The sequence below is a fragment of the Pteronotus mesoamericanus genome, unplaced genomic scaffold (assembly GCF_021234165.1).
Source record: "Pteronotus mesoamericanus isolate MK-2021 breed Mesoamerican mustached bat unplaced genomic scaffold, CSHL_Meso_final scaffold_582, whole genome shotgun sequence".
In the NCBI taxonomy this organism is placed as follows: domain Eukaryota; kingdom Metazoa; phylum Chordata; class Mammalia; order Chiroptera; family Mormoopidae; genus Pteronotus; species Pteronotus mesoamericanus.
The window spans coordinates 4,995,361-5,007,358 of NW_026555323.1; the positions used below are offsets into that span (position 1 = coordinate 4,995,361).

Genomic DNA, 11,998 nt, shown 5'->3' on the forward strand with positions numbered 1-11,998 from the left:
AACACACGCCCGCCAGCCCTCCTGCAGCTGTTCCGGGGGTGGGACGAGGAGACGCCCTGCCTGGTACAGAGGGCAGGTGCCTGAGAGCGCAAGAGGGAGAAGGGAGAGCTTTCCTGGCCCTTGGGACGCTCCACTTCCCCTTCCCCCTCCTCACCTCTCCCCCGGGGTGGGGGGGGTTTGTGAAACAGGCAAAAGCTCTTCTGAAGGTTCAGCCTGGGCACGCGAGCCCAGGCAAGAGAGAGACCCCAGGAAACTGGGGGAGGCAGCAGACTGATTGTGGCAGATGCACAAGGAACGTGAGCAGGGGCCACCCAAACCCTCATGGGGCCCTGCCCTGCTGGCGCTGGCCAGGCCAGGCTGGTACCGCGGCCGAGCCCGTGCTTAGGGCTGGGCTCGCTGCTGCCAAGGGCGGCTTGCACATCCGTCTTGCTCCTCACAGCAGCCCGGCAGGTCAGACCTTACTGGCCCTGCTTCGCTGACAAGCGGCCTCCGGGAGCTAAGCAAGTAAATTGTCTATGGGCTGGTTACTCTAAGAAAAGCCCAGCTTTTTCCTTTATGCTGGTAGCTTAAGAAGCGTGGGTCCTTAAACCCTGGGTCGCCGTCCGAACCGGAGCCTGGGGCAGGGGTCCAGGACCCGGGGGCCTGCACTGTGCTCCTGGGAGAAGGTTGAGTCACGCCACTGGGGCAGGGCTGACAATCAGCTCTATTTCAAGAAGCTCCCAGGTTTTGTCACCTCTAAAACCTGCAGTGCAAGCTGGGGGCATATTCTCCCTCTCATTTGGCCTCCTGATCCGCCAGTCCTGAAAACAATGGCTTTGACATTTTAAAGCCACCTGGCCACGTGCCAGAATGGGAGAGAAAGGGTTGAACTTGTGTCCGTCCCCGTGGGTGGCGCACACGGTGGTACAGGCAGACCCTGTTTCCAGCTCTCTGCGGGTGCCCACAGGAGGCGGGGCTGGCCGCGCCCAGGGCACCGGGGCACCCACGGGCGGGAAGCAGGCCTTTCCCGCCCGCGGCGGAACTGGACATTCTCAAATGCCATATTTAGCCGTGAGCTCAGTGGAGCCAGCGGCTGCTTTCGCAAGCAACCGGCCCCCTCTTCCTCCTGTTTTTATCTCAGCAGCTTCCTCCCCCGGCTTTTCCAACTCTGGTCCAGGAAGCCTCAAGCCCAGGCTATTCCAGATGTTCCCTCCTGTGCTGAATGGCCCGGGCCTGGTCCCCAGGGCATGAAAATCAGGAAGGCCTGAGACACAAAGCAGACAGCGGGATTAAATTACTGAAAAGAAAACCGTGTTATTGATCTGTCTTCCAGAGGCCTGTGCTTATGGGGGGGGGGGGGGGAAAGTGGAGAATTCCATGGGCTCCAGATGGAAATTTCCACAGCACAACTTCACAGGCTTTTGCAGCAGAGAGACCTGGTGTGATTCTAGGATGGGCGTCCTTGCCAGCATTTTCATCCCGGTGAAAGGCTGCAAGAGAGAATTCGGGAAGGCGGCCTCCTCAGTCCGTAGCCTCTTAGGGCGCATCCTGGGCCCGGTGACTGTGTGCAGTCAGGGCGGGGTCCCCTCGTAGTCCGGCCTCCCCATTAAGGACTGTCATCCCCAGGGTTCATTCTGCTTCCTGGCTACTTTACAGAAGAGAGCATTTCCATAAAATAACAGAATCGTAAGTGGCCTCTTTCTCCAAGACCTCCTCCAAAGCCCCCTCCAGTAAATCCTTTGAGGAAAGGAGGTGGAAAATGGTTTTTATTCATAGATGGCAGGTGACGAAGTCACCTAATCCGTGGCAGCCGCCATGTTCTTATGTGAAGAGTCCCATTCGTCTCTGACCCCAATTTATCTCATTATCTTTGTTTAACCCCTGTTGAGCTATGGCAGTCCACCTGCTCAAGTCCTTTTTAAAAGAAAGGAAGGCCACGGTGACGTTAATTTCATATGCAAAACCCAGTTTCTTGAGTTGAGAAACGTGCTTAAAGATGCTCCAGCTCTTGTTAGTGGAGATTTGTAAATCTGCTGTCTTATGAGAATGGGAGCTGATGGGTAAAGGGGTCAGGGTTACCATTCCTACCCCCCGCACACCCCCCCCCCTCGCCGGGAGCGTCCCTTGCCTGCTGTGGGCGGGGTGGAACCGAGAACCCAGGGTCCTGGACCACAGCCTGCCAGGAGGGTTGGTCTCCTGGGGGTCAGGCCCCTAACTACACAGCCCCAGCCCGAGGCCCTCCACCTCTGCTGCCCCCTACAGAGCACAGATGGGTAGTGCATGCAGACCACCCACAGGCAAGGCCACGCATCACAACTCTTCCTGTGGCTTGGTGAGTGCACAGTGCTTTACAAGTTCCCACATTAGCGCCAGGTCTGGAGCGGGAGAACCCTAGGTCTGGACAGCCTGTCCTGGCCCGAGACTGGAGACCTGTCAGGGCCTCCCTGGAGGCAGGAGGACCGTGAGTTTATGGGAACATGGCCAGGGACGGAGGGAAAGGCGGACCTCCTCCACATAAATTCAGCGTGACCTTAAACAAGCGGACAGAGAGACGGTCAGCAGCGGCGGGTACGGACTGCACCAACTCAGGGAGGACCGAGCGAGATGGCCGAACGCCAGGTCACCAGGGCGACGCGCCAAGAAGGCAGCTCAGAGGCTTAGCCATAAGAGGCTCTGATGTGGGTCTCTTCCTCCGTCTGGCTCAGACAGAGGCGGGTCCAGCTTTTATGCACAGAGCCGGCCGTGCACTTGAAGACGCAGCCTTAACCTTTCCTGGGTGCACGGCCAGATTCGCGTCCACAGCGAGCCCGCCGATGGGTGTGTCCTCCAAACGTTTGTGTTGCAGTCGTCCTGGAGCACAGTGGTGGGAGCTCGCTCCAAGAGAGTGGCCCGGGGATGGAGCCAAGTCGTGGGGGAGTCGAGGGGTGTCGATCAGGATAGAGAGCCCACGGCACTCGGCAACTCAGAGGTGAGGAGTGAGGGAGCGGCCCTCCGTAGGCACGCAAGGAGAGCAGCCTTGCTGGGGGCAGCGCCCGGCCCTCCCAGCCTGACCTGCTCATCTTCTGCGTCCCTCCTCACCCCTCCTCGGTCCAGGGCCCCTGTTCCCACTGCACCTGTGTTTTTCTTCTTTTTTTCTTTTACGATTGTATTTTTTAAAGAGCGGGGACAGGAGAGAGAGACGGAGGGCAACATCAATGTGCGGTTGCCTCTCGCGCGCCCCCTGCTGGCGACCCAGCCCACAACCCAGGCATGTGCCCTGACTGGGAATCGAACCGACGACTCTCTGGTTCCCAGGCTAGTGCTCAATCCACTGAGTCACACCAGCTAGGACCGCACCCATATTTTTCTCGTGGGCACCTTCCCACCCTCCTGGGCAGCAGGGCTCGGGGCTCCCAGTGAGTGGCCCCCCCCAGTGAGGGAGCTACAGGGGTGTGTGTATGTAAAAGAGAGATACAGGTGTGTTCCTGCCTGGGGCCCAGCCCCAGCACCCCCTCCCCCAACCCTGCGCCCCTTCCCTGGCTTCCTCCTCATCCCGCACGTCTCAGCTTGAACGTCACCCATCCCTGACCCAGGAGCCCTCCGCCACGTCCAACACCCCGTTTTATTCTTTCATGGCCCCATGTTCTTTTTTTCTTTTCCTTAGCTCTTAGTGGGAGCTGTTGTGACATGTTTGTGTGTGTCGTTTCAGTGCCTGGCTCCCCACTACATTGCAAGGCCCGCACCTGCCTGTGCTCGGCCCCGTCGCTGACGCGGGCTCGGGGCTGGTGTGTCGCGGGGGCTGAGCAAGCGTCTGCCGCAGGAGCGAGTGCTCGTGGCAGAGACGCGTCTGCGCCCGGACGAGGCTGGCTCCCAAGGGCTCGGGAACCCCAAGGGCCCCCATGCGCGACCCTGGCCCTGTAGGAACATGCTCTCTGATGGACTGTCTTGTGGACTGTGCTTTCAATCCCCTCAAGTCCGTTACTGAAGGAATCATTCCTGCCCGCCTTGTAAGATTAGTAAAGTATAGTTGTGTTTTTCTAGACATTGAAGACATTGCACACTTCCATGGATTTGGGATTCTGACGTTTCTTTTCTATAATAGGAGCCTTGAGAATTGACATGAAAACAGAAGCCCGGTTTACGAGTTTCTGGATACTATCTCCCCCATCTCTTCCTTGGACTTGTTCTAGCATCAAGATTAGTGATTAGTTCTTTCTTTTCTTTTTCTTTTTTCTTTTTTTTAACGTACTTTTCTCCGGCTTTGCTTTTGGTTTCACGTAAACACAAAATATATGTCACCGCACGACAAGCTCGGCATGGACTGAAAAACCGCCTTTCTCGATTTTCCGCGATTGAGTCCGGCGGCCTCGCGCCCCACCCCCCAGAGGGCTCTTCAGTTGCAGGCCTTGCAGCGCCCCCTCTGTTAGCCAAGAAGATGTGTTCCATCAGCGCTCTCATTGGCTGAAATTCCCCAAGAGAAATTCGGATGCGATCTCAGGACTCCAGGCTAGAGGGGGCTGAGCGGGGACAGGGGGGCTGAGACACCTGCAGTCCACGCCTGCGGAGGTGCTGCCTGAAAGCGGCCCTGGGTAATCCCTGCAGATCGTCAGGGATCCCCCCTCACAAAAGACAAAACAAAACAAAAAACAGAAAATAAGCTTCTTTGTGAGTCTGGGTATTTAACTCTTGTGGTTTTGTAAAGCCAGAGTAAACTGAGTCAGCTGACCTTCCACGCCCCCTCAAGGTGCTGCTGAGCCGCCACCACTCTGTCCCCTGGGTGGGGCGCAGGGACCGGCCACCACTCGGACGACAGCAACCCAGTGGCCACTCCTCAGCTTCCTGGGCTCCGGGGATCCTTAGGAACCTAGTTTCCAAAACTCAAAGTCATGTCAAAAATAAGTTTTAAAGTCCGTATCGCATTCTTAAGATTGTGTCTTAGCCACCCTGGCGCCTAAGAGAGAGCCCACGGGGACAGCCCTCTTCATGCTAGTGAACTGCTGCCTATGACTGGGATGCTTTGCTCCCCGGCTCCCGCAGCGGAGCCTCCCTGTGCCAGAGGCTGCCCGGCTGCTGGGTGTGTCCCGGGAGCCCTGCGGTCCAACCGGGCCTTCAGGCTCCATGAAAGAATGTGTCTTTCAATCCGTTCGTTCACTTCTTTAATCATTCATTCAGTTAGCAAATATTGCATCTGCTTATGTGCTGGGGACCATGCCAGGCCCTGGGACACAAAGGCGAGCGAGGCAGCCATGTCCTGTTTGGGAACAGCCTGCAGGCTAGCATTCTCTCTCATCTTCCTGCAGAAAGCCCCCTGCTTGGTAGTGAAGGAATGACAAAAACAGAACGGTCTTCTCCCAACCCCTGCAAATCAAGTCAAAGAGAATTACGAGGGGGGAACAACAATATCAAAACAACGGAATGACCTTCTGGAGGGTGGGCCCCTTGTAGTCCAGGCTTCCCCCCACTAGGTGAGTGTCCCAGGAACCCATCGGTATCAGTGCACCAGCTGGCGTTGTTGTGAGAGGCTGCGTTCGACTTAAGGGAATTTCTTTTGAAGACTCTTTCAACATGTTTGCCCATTTCATGATGGGTGATTTACGAGTGCACCTGCCCACACCATGCTGACTGTTCAGCAGTTTTCGACCAAAATCGGCATGACCCCCATGCCCTGTCTTCCCTATTCACTCAGTCTTGCCCCAAGAGACCTTTTTGTGCCCCAAGTGACCACAGCGTTTGGCTGATGTGGAAGAGGTGAAACAAAAACTGGCAGAAGCACTAAATTAAAGCATCAAAATCGACACATTCAGAAACTGTGGAAAAAAATGCCTCAGTAGGTGTATTGCATCAAATGGAGAGGACTTCAAAGGTGACTGAAGTTTAAACACGTAGGAATAGATACACAATTTTTTATAAATACATTCCATTTTGGGGGGGGGTCCCTCCTCATACAGCAATGAAATGGCTCCCTAAAGCTCCTCTGGATGCTCAGAATTTCAGGGCTTTGTCTACTTAAAGGCAAGTGAGGAACTCCCTTTGGGGGCTGGTTTCAGACAGGGGTGCTCTGGCTGCCTCGGAAGGACCTGGCCCGCACAGAATACCTTTAATACGGCGGTGGATGGTCTGCTGTCAGGGTCTGGGAATTGCTTCCTTAGCTCCACGCAATGCTTACAGGGTCTGGCTCCCCGTAGGCTCAGTGAACATTCATTGACTTTGTCAACATCTGCGTCTTTAACAAGAGAATCAGAGCACTCGCTTTGTGCAAAATACTCCACCCAGTTGAGCGAAGAGCAGCAGAACATTGAAAAAATTGGACTTAGTTTTCTTAGAGAATGAACCAGCTATGTAAAACATGTCCTGGCAAAAGCCTGCAATGGGTTGTTTTTGCTGCGGAATAAAGGTGCCTCCTGACGGCTCTCTCAGTGAATGGGGGAACCGTGTTTTCCTGTCTTGGTGGCCGGTGTGGCCCCCCCCCAGGCACTGTCATCAAAAGGGACTAGATAGGGGCAGAGGATGTTTCTCCTCGTTCACATCTCTTAGCATCTCTTCTCGTGGCCGCTGGAATTTTGAGCAGGTCTCCTTCGTGAGGATAAGTAGCCTTTAAAATAAAAATCCATTAATTCCAGGAAGACAAGAGTCTTGATTGGGGTAAAAAAGGCAAGAGAGGGACCAGGCCCACCTCTCTCTGGGCTTGATTATTTGAAAAATGTCATTTTATCCAACCACGACCCCTTCTCCCTACTAATATCGTGCCCCTAGTCAAAATGGTCAGCGCACAAGGTCAGGAATAGGAGGCGGTGAGAATTCATAGAACTCTCTCAATGACCTTCCCTTCCTCTCAGGAATCCATGAATAACTCAGCGAACAGCATCCTTTTCCCTAGAGAATGAGGGGCCAGGGAGAAGCAGCTCCCATTACCAAAGGAGGAGGGTGGATTTCCAGGGTTTCAACGTTGGAGACCATCTGTTAAGGCAGGGTGAATGGAGACCCCTGCGTGTCTCAAATCATCATTGGAATGTCAGTAAAGATCTGATACCACAGTAAATGAACTCACACCGAGGCAGGTTGACATCGTCTCAAAATGAGCGGCCTGGAGGTCTGCCATAGACACAGGAACAGGGAAGTTGGGGAGAGTGTGACTTTAGCCTGATCTGTTACCCAGAGTGGAGGTGTTTCTGGCCAGGGGGAAGGGAGAGGAAGCCCGTTCTGGCGAGAGGAAGGGGCAGGCGCCCTTGCTTCTTGCTGTCCCTCCTGAGCCCCTCTCCCCTGGGCGCCATGGGGAGTCAGCTTCACCACCTTAATGAGGGGACATCCGCTGGCTTCCGATGGCCGTGGGTCAAGCAGGAGCTGTGCACTGTTAGCGTTTTCACTGAGGGTCATGGGCATCCCCGTCCCCGTCCCCTTGCCCTCAAAGCCACAAAGCACCTTCTCACGGTTCCTAAATCTCCAAGGCGGGGCTGGCTGGGCGGGGGGCCTGCGATCCTCACCTGGGCACCGTTTGGGTTACGTGCTAACTCGGGTAACAGAAGTTTACTACTTCTTGGTGTTTCATAATTCAACTAACTAATTTTCTGTTATTTAAGCAAAAAAAAAAAAGAAAGAAAGAAATCCTCTCCCATTCTCGTCTAACATTTCTTTCCTCCAAAAGACAACCACAGTCTCAAACTGCGGAATCACACTCTCAATTCTTCAGACTGACTCAGACATTCAGACACTGTTGATATTTCCCACAGCTTGCAAAGACAAATGCTGCTTGTATTTTAATTTTCTCGAAGACCTGAAACAGGGCGGCAGGTCAGAGGGGATAAAAAGTGTGCGGTACAAAGTCCCCAAACCCTCACACTTTTTTGGGGCTCAAGTTGTTACCATGTAGAAAAACAAATTGAATCTCTTAAAAAAATAATTATGAAACTTTTCAGGTATGCAGGAAAGTATGAATATAACAAATACCCCTGAGCTAACTATTTAATATAAGAAATCAAACGTGACCCATATGAAGTTCCCTCTATACCTCTCCCCACCCCATACCAGATAACAACTCTCCTGAAGTTGTTATATCATTCTCACACTTTACTACGACTTTTTTGTACATGTTTTTTAAGCTTCATAGAAACAATATATACAATATGCACACACACCATATATAATTTGCATTCATCTGCAATTTGCTTTTTCCTGTCTATAATCATGAAATTCTACATGGACACACACACCCCCAAATTTGTATGATATCACACACATACAACCCATGTGCACATTGCAATTTACTCATCCAATAGAAAAATGACCAAATCGTTCTACTCCCTATTAATCTATAAAAGACTTATGACTCATTCATATCTGTGACAAAACTTGGTTTTACCATTATGAGACTGTAAGTTTTGCAATTCGATAGGTGAAGGGCAGCCTCGTAGAGGTTGTACTTTGTTTTTCTGGTTACTTGTGAGATTAAAGCATGTTTATTAGGTATTCTATTTTCAGCGTCTTTGAATAGTCTTTTGATATCTTTTGATCATTTATCTACAGGGAGGTTGTGTTTGTTTTTCTCATTACCTTATAGGAGTTCTTTGTGTATTATGAATGCCCATGCTTTCTCAGTTTTGTGCAAATATTTTCCCTTAGTCTGATTTGTCTGTATACTTTGTGTAAGGTGAGTTTTTTGGTGCACAGATGTTTTGAGTTTTAATGTAGTTAAATTTTATCAGGTCTTTTGGTTTGTCCAGATCTTGTCCAACAAGTACATCTCCGTGACGGTAGCCTCCCATGTTTTCATCTAAAGGTCCCATGTTTTGCATTTCACGTTTAGTTCTTCACTCAGTCGGGGATTAATTTTGTCTTTGGTATGAGTCAGGGGTCCATGTTCTTCCATTTGGAAAACCAGTCGTCCCAGTTCCATTCATTGGCCACTTCAGCCCTTCCCCCCGACCTTTCAAGGCCATTCTCGTCTGTCATCTATCAAGTGCTGGGCTCTCTGCCATGTGCCATTGGTCTGTTTGTCTGTCCCTGGCTGAAAACCACGCTGTCTTAATTTCTATAATTTTATAAAGGCGTTGACAATAAAGCAATGTCCTCCACCTCATTCTTCTTCAAAATTATTTTGGCCATTTGGGGGCACAGAACTCTCTTTCTCAAGTTCTCCCTGGCCAGGGACAAGTAATCAAACAGCAGGACAATATAGCAGAAGGGAAAAATCAAGCCCTGAAGAACACAGAAGCTGAATATTTATCTCGTAAATGAATTAGTTTCTAATAAATTGCGGTGTAGTGATGGTTACAGAAAGCCCATATGAAATAAATGATTTGTTTACAAAAACAAAACATAAAAAAAAATTTGGGCTGTAGCAAGGGTCATTTAAAAAAAGAAACTAGATTCTTGACCCGCGGCTCAGTGGGTTGGGCCTCATCCGGCAAAGCAAAAGGTTGTCCATTGGATTCCCAGCGAGAGCACATGCCTGGGTCGCAAGTTCAGTCCCCAGTCTGGGCGTGTTCCGGAGGCGACCCATCGATGCCTCTCTCCCACACTGATGTTTCTGCCCCTCTCTTTCTCCCTCCCTACCCCTCTCTCGAAAAGTAAATAAAATCTGTAAAAAAAAATATAAAAACGAGAAACCATCCTCTTGTCAATACCAACCTTCTTGCCTTTATATTTAAAAATATTACGTTTAAGCATATTTTTGCATGCAGGCTGTCCCAGAGAGTTCTATAAAATAGGGCTAAAACTGCACATTTGCTGCTGGGCTCTCGCTGAGCACCCAAATTCAAGGTCTCACTGTCCCAGAGACTCCCGAGGGAGGGGGAGGGGGAATGGGGGGGCGGCGCATGCGCTAAGCCGTCCTCGCAGGAAGCACACTTCCTCCCAGTCCGGGGAGACGTGCATTCCTGCAATGGCCTCCTGGGCGTTTCCGTACCCACACGCTGACTACTTGGTGTCCTCCAGTGTCTTCACATCCAGACCCTCTTATACGGAGCGCAGGACAGGAGGACTCTGGCCACACAGCAGTCCGTGGACGTCCTATCCCGGTGAGTCGGCCTCCCGTTGCGCGGCCTCCGGGGCTGCTCGCGCCTTTGTCGTTCAGAGCCTCCGCGGAGGCCCGTCCTGCGGGTGCTGTGGAACCCAGCGCGGCAGGTGTCGCCAACGGCCTTCCCATCACTCATTCACTGTGCCAGGCCAGCTGCTCGGAAAACCCACTTGTAAAATGCCTTCCCTGCCCGGATATCGGGACGGAATTAGCTCCTGTGTAAAGTCCGAAATGCGAGCTGACAACCTTCGCCCGCGGACCAGCGGGTCACTCGTCCTGCGGGGGCCGCGGCTCAGAGCACTGCGTGGCCTGCTGGAACCTGCCACGGGCTTCCCTGCGCCCTTGGGGTGCCTGTCGGGTGGGAACCCGAGTGCCCGCTGGCCTCTCCCCGCAGCCTGACCCCACGTCCTCTCAGCCCCGAGCAGAGGCCCGCGCTGGACCGCGGAGGCTCCCACCTCCCCAAGCCCGGTCCCCGCAGGCCCTGGGCTGACTGCCCAGTCCGCGCTCCGGGCAGCTGCAGAGCCGCGCGCAGCCGGCAGGGGGCGTTGTGTTTGCGCCAGGCCCTTGCCCCTGAGGCCTCCCGCCCAGCCTCGCAGCTCTTGCTCTGCGCGCTGAGCCCGCTAAGGGTTGACCGTCTGGGCTCAGCGAGAATGGCCACAGGAACTGGAAAGCTCTAGAAAACACCCTGTGTTTTATGTTCCGGGGCCACGACTCTCCTCTCAGCCACCTACCCTGTTGAGGCTCCTTCATGGCGCTGCTAGGTCTGTGCTCCCTGCCGCCAAGGCTGGGGGACCCCAGGTGGAGGCGTGGGGGCGCCGCACTCATCACCCTCTGCTTGTTGGCAGGGCCCCCGAGGTGGCTGGGAAGCTGCGGCAGGTCCCAAGAGCCAAGCCCGCCTTCTGCACCGGCGCGGCCCAGCACCCTGCGCTGGGGAAGGCGAGGCCCCACGCCGTGGACTGAGAGCCCGCCTCGCCCCGGCCGAAGCTCCGGTCGCGCCCGGGGGCTGGCTGGACGCCACGGCACCTAGAGAGTGGGTCACGCTGTCACTGCAGATTTCTAAGGCTGGCTGTGTGACGCCATGGATGCCCCCCCACCCCCGCCCTGGAGGCATGTGTGGACAGCGGACGACCTCTCAGGGTGAGCTGGAGCTTCTGTAAAGCATTTTGTAAATGCTTTCTTCTTCTTGCCAACAAAAACTTACCCAGCAGCACTGCCGTGGCTGAAAAGCTGCTCTTGAAAAGCTGAGTACTTCCTGTGCAGGAAAAGAGCCCCAACGCCTGACAGTACATACCGTACATACCCCCCCGCACAGGTCTGGGGTCAGATGGGAAGCAAATTCTGGAGAAGGCCTGTCATTGAGGAAGGTAATAGGGATTGCAAATGAAATGCTAATAAAAGGAGACTTGAAAGCGCTGGGGTCGGTGTGTGCGCACTGCTGTTTCTTCTCTCCCCTCCCTGGCCCCGCCCCCCCCCCCCCCCCCCCCCATGAGCTGCAGCCCAACAAGGCCTCAGGCTGGTGCTGAAGGACAGCAGCGTGCCGCATGGGCACCCTTCCAGCCAGAGCCCAGGAGGGACCCCCAACCGTCATGGCTTCATTTGTGCAGGAGGCCACCTCAAGAATCAGTGGTGGGACCAAACCCAGAAGACCCGTGACAGGGCAGAGAGAGGCAGGGCCCTTGTCCTCCTCAGGCACGTGACAGCAACCACACAAGCCACACTCCTTCCCTCCCCACCCACCCCAGACGGGCCTACGGAGTGAAGACAGTGTGCAGGGAAGAGGGGGGAGAGGTCCCCACTCACCAAGTGTCCCGCCTGGTTGAAGACATACATGGGTTCTGCTGTGCATGGTGAGAACAGGAATTTGCACACATGCCACATGGGAGTCTGCCGAGGACCGAATGCATGTGTCCCTCTGAAATTCGTATGTTGAAGCCCTAATCCCCAATGTGAGAGGATTTGGAGGTGGGTCTCTGGAGAGTAATGGGTCCATGAGTTTGCACCCCGTGAGGGGGATTAGCGCCCTTACAA

The 11,998-nt window shown here is 53.8% G+C and overlaps 1 protein-coding gene across 4 annotated transcripts in view; it reads left to right on the forward strand.

Annotated features, from left to right (window-relative positions):
* TTC23 (tetratricopeptide repeat domain 23) overlaps positions 1-11,393 on the forward strand; it is a 47,171-nt gene extending 35,778 nt beyond the window's left edge. For 3 of the 4 annotated variants that reach the window (XM_054561900.1, XM_054561899.1, XM_054561902.1), the window contains one exon: positions 9,889-9,985. In XM_054561900.1, coding sequence (XP_054417875.1) covers positions 9,889-9,975 — 87 coding nt within the window. In that variant the 3' untranslated portion in view covers positions 9,976-9,985. Of the gene's footprint in view, positions 1-9,888; positions 9,986-10,815 lie in introns of those variants that run through there. The other variant, XM_054561903.1, reaches the window with a different exon arrangement.
* The last annotated feature ends 605 nt before the right edge of the window (positions 11,394-11,998 follow it).